Source organism: Elgaria multicarinata, chromosome 7, assembly GCF_023053635.1.
Source record: "Elgaria multicarinata webbii isolate HBS135686 ecotype San Diego chromosome 7, rElgMul1.1.pri, whole genome shotgun sequence".
Lineage (NCBI taxonomy): Eukaryota > Metazoa > Chordata > Lepidosauria > Squamata > Anguidae > Elgaria > Elgaria multicarinata.
This window is the reverse complement of record NC_086177.1, coordinates 111,529,156-111,547,118: the sequence shown is the minus strand read 5'-3', so window position 1 is coordinate 111,547,118 and position 17,963 is coordinate 111,529,156. Positions and strand designations below refer to the sequence as shown.

At 44.9% G+C, this 17,963-nt stretch overlaps 1 protein-coding gene across 1 annotated transcript in view; it reads right to left on the bottom strand.

Annotated features, from left to right (window-relative positions):
• ADGRB1 (adhesion G protein-coupled receptor B1) overlaps positions 1 to 17,963 on the bottom strand; it is a 472,654-nt gene that overhangs the window by 133,167 nt on the left and 321,524 nt on the right. The window contains exon 18 of the mRNA XM_063131218.1: positions 3,092 to 3,275. Coding sequence (XP_062987288.1) covers positions 3,092 to 3,275 — 184 coding nt within the window. The remainder of the gene's footprint in view (positions 1 to 3,091; positions 3,276 to 17,963) is intronic.

Here is a 17,963-nt window from a genome sequence, read left to right as displayed (position 1 = left end):
TCTAGTATTCTAAGAAAGGGAGAAAAATGTCTCCCAATCCATATTCTCCATACCATGCATAATTTTGCACACCTCTATCAGGTCTCCCCTCAGCCTCCTCTTCTCCAAACTAAACAATCCCAGCTGAGACCCTTTGATGTATGGTCCAATCCTATGACACAGTGTGTAAAAGCAAAACAACCTCAACTTGCATTAGTACAACATCAGAAGTTGTAGCATTTCATGGATGCATCAAAACACCCAGAATATGTCCTGGTGCAATTACCCAGGCTGTTCAAACAGGTAAAATATATACGAGTGTGGTGAAGGCACATATTCAGAGTACTTTCATGGGAGTGGGGAGTTGGTGCCTCTCTAGCCTGCCTTCTCTTTGATTCAGCAGGATCAAGAAAGATCCTCCACATCCAGCAATAAAACACTGGAACTGTACGATTATAAATACAAAGTGCTTAATATATCAGGATCTACACTATTGCTTTAAAGCACTTTATAACAGTTTTGACAACTGTTGGGGCCCTGGATACACTGCATATACAGTTTTCAAAACGTTTTCAAAGTGCCCCATGTGTCCAAATCTAAAGCCAAAATAAGTAGTAAATGAGGACTAGAATGCTGGCTAGCTTGCTCTCGTACATGCACAGAGCTCCCTTGCCCCCAACAGCAGCAAATGACCATATTCTAACAGTGGACCAAACTTAATGAATGTCACATTCTCCTTATGGCTGTTGTATTGCTTTGAAACGGGGTGACAAAAAGTATTTGCCCAAGAAAACTCAATCCAAAACACTGAACACTTCTGGAATCGATGCATTTCTATGATGTATTGGAAGAGCAGATAGAGGTTACATTTGGATGTACCAATGAACTATGGAACAAGTCACAGGTGGGGTAAGGATGACTTGTACATTCACTCACTTCCCACATCTGGAGTGGCCACAACGGGATGTTTGGAAGTTTTTGTTTTCATGTTGGATTAACCACATTTTAACTTTATGCCCAAACCCTAAACGGTGGTTAATCTCCACCGTGGTTCATTGAAACAAGCCGGCATCATGAACCAAGGTTTAAAGTCAGCTCGTTTCAACAACCCACAGTTAGGATGAACCGTATTTTGTCTGGGTTTGGACATCCCGACAAGTTGTGGTTGATCAAAAATGGAAGTGAGAGCTTTCAATCTCCTTGAAGCTGCCCTGGAGGAGCAGGGGCAGGCAGGGACCGTGCAGACCTGAGGCCTGTAGTTCAATCCTGTGATAAACTCAGCCAAGGTGAAAGAGGGGTGAAAGCAAAAATAAAGAGGACGGCTGTGTGTGGAGTTTGACTTGTGAATGCAGAACCGAGAAGTTACGTTCAATTGTGTAAAGCTATGATTTGCTCTGGATTCTGGCAGTATCTATCCAGCCATTCATGCATGGGGTGTGGGGGGAGAAATGGGAGGGAGAGAAAGAAGTAATTAAGGAGGAGAGAATATGGCCATTTTCACTGTTCTCAGCCAGGCATGTCATAGACACCCTGAAAGGGGCTTTCCCTTACTCTCAGTATGCCTCCTTTTTAATAATGTTGTTTCCGTCTAGACCTAAATTCCTAGCACAACTATTGTATCCTGGGAGGCCTGTGATTTCGGAAAGGGGTTAGGAATTGGGCCTGTCTCAGGCGAGCGTAGACAACACTGCATTTTTAAAGCCACTTCAGTGCAGATGTTTCCATGGCAACCAGTGGACCAAATACATTAGTGTTTCTAATAATAAACCAAACCTTCATCTCGGAAAACCTGCCTTCCTCAGGACCCCCTCTTCCCCGCCCCCTCCCCGCCCCCCCCCCCATTTCCCCTTACCCATCCCTTCCTGGGATGAACTAGCTTGTCGAAAGAGGGAGGTGAGATGAACGAGTTACTGGAAAGGCCTTGCGAGACTGAGGTGATGGGTACCCAACCTCGAGAGAGAGGTGCACTAGGTGGGAACAGTTTGCCCAGAACAAAAGCAGGGTCAACTAAAGCACTTTGGGAGGGAAAAAAGAAAGAAAGAGGGTGTGTGCATAAACAAAGATGAATAAAATAAGGCATCATTTTATTCTTTTCTCCCCCCCCCTTTTTTTTTTTTACAATATCCAAACACAATTCATGAAATCCCAATAATTCACACATCCCAACCAGGCTGCCCTCCTTCCCCGCCCCCTGTTTTAATGATTATCTGTCTATATTTTCTAAGAATATTTTCTCCGGCTTACTTTTGCAGAAGTATCGGAGGCAATTCTTTTACCAACACCAATGCACCCTTTTGACCCCATTTGGGGGCGCTACTAAGGAGGGATCAAAGTCACCGGAGACAAAGGCGCAATACTCAGGAATGACAAAGGCTGCCCCCCAGGAGGGGTCCGAGAGGATTAAGAAAGCTACGGGCCGCCGGAGAACAACAGCCAGCTGCCCGAGAATGAGTTAATACGCTGACAACATTGCTGAAAGAGATTGACTAGGTACCTAACCCCCCCTCCCCTCTTTCTACACTCCCATTCGTCCCTCCACTCCTTCGCCAGAATGTCTATTCAAATTCCTTGTGCAAGGCCTGAGCCCCAAACACAATCAAAGCAACAGAGCTCTCACCTCCTCCATCACCCCAGCGACGGCAACCAGCCAAAACTGTACTGGACGTAAGAGGGGAAGGGGACCGGAGGAGGGGGGCACGGTGACCAGCATCAATGGAAAAGGGTGTTTTCGGACAGCCCTTCATAGGAGGCAACGGGGACATTTCAATGCAGCAATGATCTTGGGCCGGTTGACTTGTTTAATTGTTATTTAGGTCACAGATTCTCAAAGGCACGAAACAAATTTCCTTCTTCACAGAATGGTACGTATTGTAATGCATATATGCACAACAGTTGACCAACCAGTGTCCCTACAATGCACACAGACACACACGCACACACGCACACACACACCCAGCATGGCCATCGCCTGTCACGGTGAAATGTCACGCGCTGGACAATTTTCTTTGCCTCTTTCGCTCGCTCTCGCCCTCCCTCCCCCACCACCACCTCCGCGGCATATGCCAAGGGTTCCTTCCGTCGGTTGTTCAGATGCCCTGTTGGCTGCACTTACCATTTCAGCGCTGAGCTGGGCTAAGATGGCGAAGGTAGAGATTCTGTCACAGAGGCATTTAGTTCGGAAAGGATCGACCGGGACGGTTCGGCAGCCACGCCAGGACCAGGCACCAAGCTGAGATGAGGAGAAGGAGGAGGAGGAGGAGGAGGAGGAGGTGGTGGTGGTGGTGGAGGAGGAGGGTCTGTGAAGGGAGGGAGGAGGGGGAGCACAGTGCAGAGAGAGAGAGAGAGAGCAAGAGAGAGAGAGACAGAGGGAGAGAGAGACACACACACACACACACACACACAGGGAGAGAGAGAGAGGAGGGAGAGAAGAAAACAAGCATTACTAACAAATTGCTAGAGGAAAAACAGCACAGCAACAGCTAACCTCCCCTATGCCCACAACACATGTGGGCCTCTCCCACCCCATGCATGACACTACTTCAGTGACATGCACACACATCCTTCTGCTCACCTGGAGCATCACCCCGACAGTCTTCAATGGAACCCAACCCCAACCCACCCTTTCCTGCTACTTAGACACAAGTGACTCATGGACACCCCCCGTTGAAATAGATGTTCCTCCACCCGTCCAAAATACCCTCCTGTTCTACTCTGGCCCACAGTTCTCTTCCTCCCACTCTCCCAAAACTCTCCCTGACGGGCTCAGAACTTCTCTCCGGGAGGAACGTCCCAAGGACGGGCACACTGAATCCTCTCATCAAATGGTTCCGCTGTGGAGGAAGCGCTCGCTCTCCCAAGAATAACACCCAGGCACACAGAAACACCCACAGATGCAGCCTTCCCACAACCTCTCCCCCTGGCATGCTCACTTTTTGGTCCACAAGGATTGCTTCCTTATCCGCTGGGCACACTTTTTCTTTCTCATAAGTGCCACACGCCACCCATCCAGCCAAAGACCTTCCTTGACATTTGCATCCTTGACATCCTCCCCCAAGCTTCTTGCAACAACCTCTGCCTTCCACACACGGAACTCTGAACCTTCTCCTTCTTCTTCTTCTTTTTTACAAAGACAGTTGCTCTTAACGTCAAAAACGCCCCAACACTGACACATCACCCTTTTGCCACAAACAATGCCAGGCAGGCACGGCTCTCCGCCCACAACTACCTCTCGCTGAAGCACTCACACACAGCCGTCACACCCTCAGTCACAGCTGTCCACACACCCACACCCGTTCCATATTCAGAGGGCGATTTCACATGCTACCAGGCAGAAAGCCGGAGTTTGCTGCTGTGCTGAGTATACTCATTAGAAGGCTGCAGCCAGTCCCGGCCCTCTAAAGAAAGGGAGGCACATGTTGGACCAAACACATCTCTTTCTCCTTTTCTGAGGTACACTTTAAATGCATCACAAGCGCACTGAACAATCATACTGTGTGAAGTGGGCCTTGTGCTCTGAGAACAGAGGTGAAGAACCCTCTTCAAAATAACCCTCCCTGACTATCCTCTAGTGAAAAGGTCATTTCAGGACAGGATTTTTTTTGGCAGGGGGGTTGTTTGTTTGCTTGTTTTGTTTAGCAGCGGGGGCAGTCTCTCTGTCTTAGGCAAACAAGTTCTGGATGAAAAGAAGTGTATGCCAATGGAGACATTCTTTAGATAAGATGGGACTTATCTAAAGTATTGCATCCAGTTCCAGGCACCACACTTCAAGAAGTATGCAGACAAGCTGGAAAGGGTCCAGAGGAGGGCAAACAGGATGATCAGGGGTCTGGAAAGAAAGCCCTAGGAGGAGAGATTGAAAGAACTGGGCATGTTTAGCCTGGAGAAGAGAAGGCTGAGGAGAGACATGATAGCCCTCTTCAATGACTTGAAAGGTTGTCACACAGAGGAGGGCCAGGATCTCTTCTCCATACTCCCAGAGTGCAGGACACAGAATAACGGGCTCAAGTTAAAAGAAGCCAGAATCCAGCTGGACATCAGGAAAAACTTCCTGACTGTTAGAGCAGTATGACAATGGAACCAGTTACCTAGGGAGGTTGTGGCCTCTCCCACCCTAGAGGCCTTCAAGAGGCAGCTGGACAACCGTCTATCAGGGATGCTTTAGGGTGGATTCCTGCATTGAGCAGGGGGTTGGACTTGATGGACTTGTAGGCCCCTTCCAATTCTGCTATTCTATGATTCTATGAAATGTTGTGGAAGAGGAGAAGGAAAAGAGAGAGAGAAAATCATCCCAGAGTGCAAGACATGGAAGAATGGGCGCAAGTTACAGGAAGCCTGATTCTGGCTGGACATCAGGAAAAAACTTCCTGACTGTTAGAGCAGTATGACAGTGGAACCAATGTCCTAGGGAGGTTTTGGGTTCTCCCACACTAGAGGGCTTCAAGAGGCAGCTGGAGAGCCATCTGTCAGGGATGCTTTAAGGTGGATTCCAGCATTGAGCAGGGGGTTGGACTTAATGGCCTTATAGGCCCTTCCAACTCTACTATTCTATGATTCTATGACTCTTAACTTCTCCATTGACATGTATTTCTTGTGATTCAGAATATCTCACAGTAACACACATTGAATTGCAAAAATAACAGCTGTTGTCCCCAGCTTTCTTTTTTCCCTGCCTCCTTGCTCCCCAATACTCACATTGCTCCCTCCTACATCCAAGACCCAGCACACAATGGGTCCCCAAATTATCTCATGTCCTTTCACTAGCTGCACACAGTAGTGTCTTCCTCTTAGGGTGCAATCCTATGGATATTTCGACAGGGGGGAAAAAAACATCCTGAAACTCCCAACATGCCCCAGACAGCTAGGGATGCATGAGAATTTTATTTCTGCTTGGAAAACTTGTGGACATGCGCTGCTCGCAACGCTAAGCCTGAGTGCAAGCAGGAGAACACGTTCGCTGAAAATGTTCTCAAATTCTTGAACAGGTGCTTTTTATTTTTGTTGAGAAATCATAATTGTGCATTTTTTGAAATGTACAATTTCACACTCTAGTCCAGTGGTTCCCAATTGGTGGTCCGTGGACCTCAGGGGGTCCACATAACCCACCCAGGGGGTTCGTGGCACCATTCACATATTCACCATTCATTTCTGGAATCCACTGACAACAAATTCCTACCAGAGGTAAAATATAACATCACTGAGCACATGTGACTAGCTTCAGAGATTACTTCCCTGCACCTAATCCTGAAAACTCATCGATAAGGAATCCTTTTGAATGTGGTGATGTACAACTAACAACTCTCTCTGCGGAAGAGCGAGATGCACTTGTTGTCGTGACTTGTGATGGTTCATTGAAATCATTTTTCAAAGAATATAGACAGGACCAATTCTGGGTGAAGGTTTTTCCTGATTATAAGACGTTAGGTGAAAAAGCTTTGAAACATCCAGTTCCCTTTCCTTCCACCTATCTTTGTGAACAAACATTTTCGACATTTTGTTATATGAAGAACAAGCATAGAAATCGGCTCAATGTTGATCCAGCTTTGAGATTAAAAGTAGGAAATATTGAACCGGATGTGGAAGGGACTGTTCGGGACAAAAAGAGGCATGATTTCTCCCATCACATTTAGGTTTAGTAGCTGCTAGACATGTCGTAATTTGTTCAATTGTAAACTAGACGTTAGTAAAATTAAATTTGTCTTTATATTCCTAACTAAATCATTGTCATTTAGGCGTGGTAATATCACAAATATCACAAATTTTATGGCCTGTTTTGTAGTATACTTAAATCCTTTGCTTATTAAGGGCTGCCCCTTATTTTCTCCAAAAAATTGCTTCGCACAGGTAACCACCATAGAAATAACATTTTTTTTCAGAAGTAGGGGGTCCATGGCTTGGCATTTGAAAAACAAGGGGTCTGCAGTACTTAGCTAATTGGCAACAAGTGCTCTAGTCTATGGGGGCAATTTTCTGCAATTTTGGAAATCTGCTCTACTTCAGAAAAAAATGTGATGTTTGCCTCTTCACGCAAATCAGGGGTAGATGAGCATCGATCTGATGTTTGGAGAAGCTTGGTGAAGTTAAACATCACATGTTAGCCCATTCTTAAAACCATATATGCTGGCTTGTTGCACTTTTTTTCTGGCTCGTTGTAGTACATTCCCCCCCTATTGCACCTTCAGATAGCTATATGTACTTCACCATTAGATAGATAGCAGGGACATTGTGGTTTTGTGGTAGATGTCCAAGAGGGTATAGCTTCACTCTACACATGTAATCATGGGGAAAGATGCACCTTTTGAACTTCTGGCTGTGATATATTAAAGACATAAGAAGAGCCCTGCTGAATCAGAACTAGGGTCCGTCTAGTCCAGCTGTTGACTATGACCCACAAGCAGGATAAGGTGCAATAGCACCCTCCCAACCATGTTCCACAGTAACTGGTGTATATAGGCTTACTGCCTCAGATACTGGAACTGACCAATAATGAGAAAAAGGTAGAATATTTACCCATCCCTCTTTCACTTACAAACACAAACACACACACACACACACCTCATTTTATATGCACTAGGACAGATCATGACTCACTTAACCATCCACCTAATTCCATTTTTCTTTTCATCTCAGATGAATTCCCTTCTGAGACATAATACACCCCTTCCAAATTCTATTCTGCACATTATCCCCATTCTAACGGGGGATAATGTGCAAAATACCTGTCCTAAGGAGCTTTAAGCCTAAAATATGCTTTCGCCAGGGGCATTTTGGCCTTTTTCCTTTTGACTTCAGTCCCATCCAGCCTTTCACACCCCTGAGTGAGAGACTTTGGCCAGATCTACACCAAGCAGATATTCCACTATGAAAGCGGTATGAAAGCGGTATATAAAAGGCAGGAGCCACACTGCTGCTTTACAGCGGTACTGAAGTGCACTGACAACTGTTGGGGCCCATTGATACATACCATATACCGCTTTCATACCACTATATCCTACTTGGTGTGGCCACAAACACATGAAACAGTCCTGAACTTGGCAGGTGAAGATCTACCACAGATTGCCAACTGGGCTTTCAGGGAAGGCTGTCTTCCATTACTCATATTCTCATCGAGGGACCCTGTGGCGTTACACCCCACAAGTCAGTTCCCAAATGTATGTCTGCAGTTTGTAAGTCTGTGGTGAGTTTAGGATGTTGGCCTCAGTGGGCGGAGTTAGAATGTCTTGGGAAGGGGAGGAGGGATATATAAGGGAAGGACTGAGGGGATTGGAGGGGACTTTTTAGGTCCTCTTAGAGTCTTTAGAGCTCTCTGTGTTTAGAGTGCTTAAGTTCTGTGAAATTGGAGGTTCAGGGTAGAGAGTGGTGTCTCTGGAGTGTGGTGTGCACATAGTTGATGTATATTAATCAATACAGATAATAAAGAAAGCTCAAGAGTGATTGTGTGAGAGAAAGGAAAGTGTGTATGTGAATGAGTGGAAGGATTGGATGAAAGGTTTCAAAAAGGTTTTTAAATGTTTTAATTGAAACAAAGCTTGTGAACTTTTAAAAATAAATTTTAAGTATTTTGTTTTTAACTACCACAAAAATCCCACGTGTCTGTTTTGCATTTATCATCTGAGGTTTACACATTTAGCGCCCACTCTGACAATAATTCACCTCAATAACTCACAGTGTTTTATTTTACATATTGAAATCCTTCTCCATTTAACCCCTTTCTCCACATAGTTTGGAGGAAGGTGGTTCTTATCCCTTGCCTCAGGCGTATCAAGCGGTGGTGCTTGGCTTGAGCAGGGAGTAGCCGCGGCCAGGCCTGGTGTTCAGAGCCATTGTCAGCAGACCCGTCCTCAGCCTATGAGGAACCCTATGCTTTCCTGGAACACCGTTTGAAAACCACTGGTGTATGCAAAGATGATAGTGTGAGCACATTTGGGAATATAGTGTGTGTGCATTAAAAAAAAATAAAGCAAAAGAGGAGAGAGAGAGAGAGAGAGAGCACATTTCTACACCAGCCCAGTGTGGATGGAGGGAGGGGGAGGATCTCGTGATATCCTGATCACGAGATCCTCCCCTTAGTTTAAATGTGGGCGTGACATCCCAGGAAGAAGGAGGGTGTCACACCCGCCATTTTATTTTTTATTTTTTTAAAAGGAGCTAGGTGCACATGATATGTGAGTTGTTGTTTTTTTAAAAAAGCCCGGACCCCACTTCTCCCCACCCCGATTCCTCCGGACCCGGTTCCTTCCCTCTACTGATCCTCACTACTCACAGGGAGGAGAGAAGAAGCCAGGATGGATGACCACACCTCCCTCGCTCTCAGGACAATCCCTAGACCGCCAGAAGAATCGGATTTTCCCAGGGAGTACTTATCCCTGGGAAAACCCAATCTCATCCCTCCTTCCTCCTGGAAGTCCCTGTGTGTCATGTGGACACACAGGGACTCAGCCGTGACCAGCCCATTTTTTGGGCTGGTGCAGAAACAGCCAGAGAGAGAGAGAGAGAGAAAGAGAAAGAGAAAGAGAGAGAGAGAATACAATGGATAATGTCAAGACAGATAGGCACCCTGGAGGGATTGAAGTACAGCAGCTAGCAGTGAAGAGACGGGAAGTCCTAATCATATACAACACCCAAACATCTACCCGCAGGCTAAGACTTTAAGAAGAGGCATGAATAATGGGGTGTGAGAGACTATGCTCAATTCATGAGTGTTACATAGGGGACAAAAGCTCTGGATGGAGAGGGGAGCAATCAGTAAAAGCCGATCTTTAAAACCTTGTTGCCAGGCCTAATCACCTCTGTAATGGTATATCAAAGACAAGCTTGGGAGTGGAAGGGGGAGGTGGTGAGTGTAGAATTAGAGATAAGTATACTGTACCTGCCCCAACACCCATAATTCAGAAGTTAAGGGAGCAGTGATTTGAAAATCCACAGCTGAGTGAAACAGGGGAGAAGCATCCAAATGAGTTCAAATCTCCAGGGCCCGAAAAACTGCATCCTAGAGTAATGAAGGAGCTAGCGGAAGAACTCTTAGAACCTTTGTCTATTATCTTTGTCCTAACGTTGTCCCTATCTTCAAAAAGGGCAAAAAGGAAGAACCTGGGAACTACAGACCAGTCAGTCTGACATCCATCCCTGGGAAAATTCTGGAGCAGATTATAAAGCAGTCAGTCTGTAAACACCTTGAAATCAATGCAGTGATGACCAGAAGCCAGTGTAGATTTGTCAAGAACAAATCCTGTCAGACTAATTTGATCTCATTTTTTGATCGGGTAGCCTCCCTTGTGGACTGTGGGAATGCTGTGGACATCAAATATCTTGATTTCAGCAAAGCTTTTGATAAAGTACCCCATGACATTCTGATTAACAAACTAGCTAAAAGTGGGCTAGATGGAACTAAAAGTTGGCTACAGAATCGGACTCAAAGAGTACTTATCAGTGGAACCTTCTAAAACTGGGGAGAGGCAACGAGTGGGGTACCGCAGGGCTCAGTCCTGGGCCCAGTGCTCTTCAACATTTTTATTAATGATTTGGACGAGGAGGTGCAAGGAACGCTTAAAAGATTTGCAGATGACACAAAATTGGGTGGGATAGCTAATACCCTGGAAGACAGAAACAAACTTCAAAGTGATCTTGATAGGCTGGAGTGCTGGGCTGAAAACAACAGAATGAAATTTAATAGGGATAAATGGCAAGTTCTACATTTAGGAAATAGAAACCAAATGCAAAGTTACAAGATGGGGGATAGTTGGCTCAGCAATACTACAAACGAGAAGGATCTTGGAATTGTTGTAGATCACAAGCTGAATATGAGCCAACAGTGCGATATGGCTGCAAGAAAGGCAAATGCTATTTTGGGCTGCATTAATAGAAGTACAGCTTCCAAATCACGTGAGGTACTGGTTCCTCTCTATTCGGCCCTGGTTAGGCCTCATCTAGAGTATTGTGTCCAGTTCTGGGCTCCACAATTCAAGAAGTATGCAGGCAAGCTGTAGCATGTTCAGAAGAGGGCAACCAGGATGATCAGGGGTCTGAAAACAAAGCCCTATGAAGAGAGACTGAAAGAACTGGGCCTCTTTAGCCTAGAGAAGAGAAGATTGAGGGGAGACATGATAGCACTCTTCAAATACTTAAAAGGTTGTCACACAGAAGAGGGCCAGGATCTCTTCTCGATCCTCCCAGAGTGCAGGACACGGAATAACAGGCTCAAGTTAAAGGAAGCTGGATTCCAGCTGGACATCAGGAAAAACTTCCTGTTAGAGCAGTACGACAATGGAATCAGTTACCTAGGGAGGTTGTGGGCTCTCTCATGCTAGAGGCCTTCAAGAGGCAGCTGGACAACTATCTGTCAGCCATGCCTTAGGGTGGATTCCTGCATTGAGCAGGGGGTTGGACTTGATGGCCTTGTAGTTTCCTTCCACCTCTGCTATTCTATGATTCTATGAAGTCTGTATCCTCCTATTACCCTTCTGAGTAGGAAGCTTTGGATTAAACTTGAGAATGGTGGAGAGAATGGCCCAAGTACATTGGCAGTTCAGCCCACATTGTTTGCTGGACATGCTTTTGCACTATCCTCATGTCATATGTGGCAACCTGTTGTCATAGTCAAGACCACTGTGGGCAAATGTGGCTGAGGACAGTGACGACAAAGAAATGTGGAAATGGTACTGAACGATATCAAACAATATCACCACAACACAAATGTGAAACAATATCAAAACGACACAAATGTGTTCTCAATAGGGATGGATGAATTAAACCTCATCTGGTCAACGGCAGTTTTGCACGTATTCAATCATAAGCCTTTCCGTCCAATTTTCACATCAGTTTGCAATTTGTTTGTTCAAAAGGCAGAAAAGATGCATTCTCTGAGCTGAGAACTGCATTGCAAAATCTGGAGAAGGTTGCAATTCAAATGATAGCTATGTCCCAATCTGTGTAGTAGTACAGGGCATAAGACTGGTCTGTTTAAAAAGGTGGAACCAATGGAATTCTCCCCAGCCCTTGTTCTCAAAGACTAGCAGCTCTCCCCCTCAAAAACAGGAGTAGAGGTCTCACAGGGAACCATAGAGGCTGTTCAGAGGGCACTCTCAGCCACAGTGTTTAAGCATTTTGGACTAAACATGATGGATTAGAGTGTTGTTGAACCTGACTTAGCATGTCATGTGAACCATTCCTAACCACAGTGGTGGCTACATAAGCACAGTTTACATATAGTCGCTATCCATTTGCTGCAGAAGGATTAGCAGCCCAACCATGGCTTGGTGTGTCATCTGAACAGGCCAAGAGACTTGAAAACACACATTTGAAGGTCTTGAGATGCTCACTCCAAATTCGGGGTGAGCATTATAATCCCCAAATTCTTCTTTGGCTTGGATGTTAAGCTAAGCAAAGAACAATTCAACTGTTTCTCCCCTCCTATACACCCAGACCCCAACCCGCCTTCTACCCATCAACCGGGAAACTATGTTCCCCAAGTGTGCTTGCACCTGGCACACTGCACAGCAACACCTCAGGTACTGGGTGGAAACGGAACACAATTTGTAAATGCATTCAGTGCAGCAGCAGCCAGTTAAGAGGGCAGGAGAGGAGGGGTCTTTGTGTAGAGGAGCCAGTGTGAGAAAGCAGGGAGGAGGATCAAGGGTTGGGTGATCAGGATAGTCATCACGGCTATGATAATAAGCCCAGAGGTCACCAGATCTCTATTCTTTCACAAATACAAACAATAAATTTCCTTTTAGATATTCTGTCAGGTATACTGTCAAGACTGGAGAAGAGAAGATTGAGGGGACACATGATAGCGCTCTTCAAATACTTAAAAGGTTGTCACACAGAGGAGGGCCAGGATCTCTTCTCGATCCTCCCAGAGTGCAGGACATGGAGTAACGGGCTCAAGTTAAAGGAAGCCAGATTTTGGCTGGATATCAGGAAAAACTTCCTGACTGTTAGAGCAGTACGACAATGGAACCAGTTACCGAGGGAGGTTGTGGGCTCTCCCACACTAGAGGAATTCAAGAGGCAACAACTGTCAGGGATGCTTTAAGGTGGATTCCTGCATTGAACAGGGGGTTAGACTCGATGGCATTAAAGGCCCCTTCCAACTCTACTATTCTATGATTCTATGATTCTAAGACCATCTGCAAACTGCCAAAAACAAGAAATAGTACTTCCATGTAAAACAAGGGAGCAAATATGGCCTCAGTTGTGTTTTTTTCAATAGAGATCTCCAAATACTTGAACTTTTCTTTCTGTTTCAAGGGTTTTCCAAGATACTATTTGTGATTATGTTTACAGGAAACACTATCTATCTATCTATCTATCTATCTATCTATCTATCTATCTATCTATCTATCATCTATCTATCTATCAGTCTTGGGCCAAAACAGTGCTGGTTTGGGATGCTGAAGTGGCTGGGGGATGTGTTTTCTGGGATGGGAAAATTGGCACATCATTTCATGTGCGGCTGTGGCCACTTTTATGCTGTTGTTGTTTTGCACACACTCTGTGGTCATCAAGGGAGAGAGCACTGCTGGCAGTCGTCAGTTGAGGTCTGCTATTCCCCCACTCATCCCAGAAGGCAATGGCAGTGCTGCTATTCCTTCTGGAGGGGAGAATGTCAGGCAGCTCCCAACAGAAGCTGGCAACGTTCTTTTCCTTGGAGAAGGAGGAAGCGTTAGCATGCTTGGGAATGAAAAAGGCGAATTGGAACCCTGTGCAAAATGAACTTCTATTGAATGTGAAAGTTGCACCAATACATTCCAAATTTGTGGACAATTCCAAAATTGTGCGAATGTGCGCCATAGACTAAAACATAGGCGAGTTCAAAGCTGTGCACTTTGTGAAAGTTGAGCATTTTTTTCTAAATATGTGCATTTTGAGAAAGTTGTGCTTTCCCCCCCAAAAAAAGTTTTGCGTTTTGAAAAAGTTGAGCGTGATTCAAAATTTGTGCATTTTGAGGCCATTGTGCATTTTCCAAATAGATGTTTCACCAACGTGAATCCAAGTTTGAGAATTTCATAGAATCATAGAATCATATAATAGCAGAGTTGGAAGGGGCCTACAAGGCCATCGAGTCCAACCCCCTGCTCAATGCAGGAATCCACCCTAAAGCATCCCTGACAGAGGGTTGTCCAGCTGCCTCCTGAATGCCTCTAGTGTGGGAGAACCCACAACCTCCCTAGGTAACTGATTCCATTGTCGTACTGCTCTAACAGTCAGGAAGTTTTTCCTGATGTCCAGCTGGAATCTGGCTTCCTTTAACTTGAGCCCGTTATACCGTGTCCTGCACTCTGGGAGGATCGAGAAGAGATCCTGGCCCTCCTCTGTGTGACAACCTTTTAAGTATTTGAAGAGTGCTCTCATGTCTCCCCTCAATCTTCTCTTCTCCAGGCTAAACATGCCCAGTTCTTTCAGTCTCTCCTCGTAGGGCTTTGTTTCCAGACCCCTGATCATCCTGGTTGCCCTCCTCTGAACACGCTCCAGCTTGTCTGCGTCCTTCTTGAATTGTGGAGCCCAGAACTGGACGCAATTGTGGAGCCCAGAACTGGACGCATTTGTGAATGCTGTCATCAAAAAAGTCCTCCTGTTCATGTTTGAGATTGTGAATAGGGCATTTTCAAGTGATTTGCAAACTGAAATGAAAATCTTATGCATCCCTAGTAATGATGCAACATCATCACATAACATCACTTCCCTGGGCCATTAACAATCCCAAGCACCCAGCAGCTGTGCTGTCAGACAGTCTGCTGAGTTATAGCTTTACTTTTCAGGTGGAAAAAATAAAGAAGCCCTCAGGTAGGAATGTCAGAGGAATCCATTTGGGGTGGGGTGTTGAGCTTCGCGAATTTTTATCAGCTCAGCTCACAAATCTCTGAGTTTGCTCAACTTGGTGTGCACTGAGCATGCTTCTGGTTTTGCAGTCAGTGTATGCTCAAATCGTGATCTGTGCAAATTCGTGGCCGGGAACATTTACAGACATCGCGATTTGCACAAGATTGCAGCCCTAAATAGCAGAATTAGCGGAAATATTGCAGAGGTAAGTAGTCCTTTATGCCTGCATTTTTACACCAGCTGCACCCTTTATGGCCATAATTTTGGGCACACTGTCACGTCCACAAATATTACCAACTGTGCCAAGGACTTTTAAAACTGTCGTTTTAAATGTTTCAATAAATATTTAAATGTGTTACTATTGGAATATATTTTATATATTTTTTAACTTTTGCATATTTCTATTTATAGGTTTGAAATGTATATGTTTTAAAATTCGTAATGCTGCCTTGAGGCCCAGCATTAGACAAAAAGTGGCATATAAATATAATAATAATAATAATAATAATAATAATAATAATAATAATAATATGCAAATTTGCGCAAATTGCAACTCACAGACTAAAAAAAGAAAAAAATAGATATCGTATCTTGGTGTGGGCCTATGGACCATCTGGCATCTCACCCCACATGTATGCCAGGTTCAAACAACCAATGGGAGGCCAGCAAGCAGATCAGCCATTCCTACCTTTAGGCCCACTGCATAATTCATAGAATCATAGAATAGCAGAGTTGGAAGGGGCCTACAAGGCCATTGAGTCCAACCCCCTGCTCAATGCAGGAATCCACCCTAAAGCATCCCTGACAGAGGGTTGTCCAGCTGCCTCTTGAAGGCCTCTAGTGTGGGAGAGCCCACAACCTCCCTAGGTAGCATCTTTACCTTCCTGCCCCAACACACAAAGGTCACCATTTCTACTCCTTCCTCCCCCTCCATCTCTGAATCCCCCTCTCACACACACATATGTCTTCATCGGACAGAATGTACAAACTACAGCAGGGTCTTTTGCCTCATCCTTGTTTTAATGCATTTTTTTTTAATTCACTCAAAGGTATTGTCATATATCAGTTTGTTTGTGAACCGCCCAGACAGCTCCGGCTATTGGGCAGTATAGAAATGTAATAAATAAATAAATAAACAAACAAATAATGTCCCCCCTTTTTTTGCCCTTTTCTTTTTTTGAGACAAGAACTCTGATCCACACACTGGCATCGCCTCCTAATGGAATTTGCAATGCTCAGATTCCTCAAGCCTTGCTAGACAGCAGCCGTTCTGACACTCCAGTCCCTGCCCTGAGATTGATGCTGGTGTGACTTTCTTCAAATGCAGTTTCTGGGTCAACTAGCCGTAGTAAGAAGCAGATTCACTTGGGCACCGGGGATGCAGGGAATTAAGGGCTTCTCTCAACTTCAGGGTAAGTGGTGGAACATCCACCACTCAGGAGTGAAATCACTCTGTTCTTCTGGGGTCTTTTTCCTCCCTGCTCCAAGGTTAGCGAAATATCTGGCTGGATTCCATCTGCCAGGTTGATTACTAATTCAGAGAGCAGGAGAAGGAGTCAAGGTTAATTCTTCTCCTAAGAATTCCCCAAAGCAATTTTCATTTGCAGCCCTGGCAGTTTCAAGCCTCTTTTTTGCACCCTCAGGAGAACTGAGCTGCCCAGTTAGATTGAGAAACAGAGGCTCACATGAAAATAGAAAGGAGTTTGCAATTTGCAGCTCAGGCGTGTTTCAATGACACACCTCCTAGGGGGTTGCTAAACATTCAAGGTAGACCTGGATGCTCTGAGGATGGAATGGTTTTGCGCTCTCCTGCAGTGGCTTGCTTTGCAGCTCAAGTCAGGCCATGGCAGGTATGATGGAGGATCCCATTTGGTCTGCATTTCTAACTGAACCTGCCTGATTTATATTATTATTATTATTATTATTATTATTATTATTATTATTATTATTAGCATTTTTATACCGCCCAATGGCCAAAGCTCCCTGGGCGGTTCACAAAAACTAAAACCATTCAAAATATAGTATTGCATCCAGTTCTGGGCTCCACAATTCAAGAAGGACGCAGATAAGCTGGAGCGTGTTCAGAGGAGGGCAACCAGGATGATCAGGGGTCTGGAAACAAAGCCCTATGACGTGAGACTGAAAGAACTGGGCATGTTTAGCCTGGAGAAGAGAAGATTGAGGGGAGACATGAGAGCACTCTTCAAATACTGAAAAGGTTGTCACACAGAGGAGGGCCAGGATCTCTTCTCGATCCTCCCAGAGTGCAGGACACGGAATAACGGGCTCAAGTTAAAGGAAGCCAGATTCCAGCTGGACATCAGGAAAAGCTTCCTGACTGTTAGAGCAGTACAACAATGGAATCAGTTACCTAGGGAGGTTGTGGGCTCTAACCCTAGAGGCCTTCAAGAGGCAGCTGGACAACCATCTGTCAGGGATGCTTTAAGGTGGATTCCTGCATTGACCAGGGGGTTGGACTCGATGGCCTTGTAGGCCCCTTCCAACTCTGCTATTCTATGATTCTATGATTCTATAAAACATACCATATGTGATTAAAACATTTTTAAAACATCCTGAAATCATCCTGAAAACATTCTGAAATTCCACTGGATAGGCCTGCCGGAATAGATCAGTCGTTATTGCTTTTTTTAAATTCTAAAAGACCATCAAGTTGACGCATCTCCTCCGGCAGGCCATTCCACAGTCTGGGAGCAGCGGAAGAGAAGGTCCTCTGGGTAACAGTTGTTAATCTAGTTTTTGCTAGCTGAAGTAGATTCTTCCCAGAGGACCTGAGTGTGCGGGGCGGATTGTACGGGAGTATGTGGACTAGCATGTGGACAGGCATGAATACCTTTGTTTTTTGCTCTTCTCCTAATGTTGCAATACAAATTTTGGCTCAAAAAAGGCATCTTCAAATGTGTAATTTAGGATGAAGCAAATAATAATAGTAATAATAATAATAATAATAATAATAATAATAATAATAATTTATTTGTTGTACAAAATGTGTATTTAGGGTCTGCATGGTTTTTGAAAATATATTTTCACAAACGACAAATTTCTCTGCTGTGGCACCCTGGTTGTGGAAGGAGCTCCCCAGAGAGGTTCGCCTGGCGCCTACACTGTATTTCTTCCATCGCCAGCTGAAGACCTTTTTATTTTCTCAG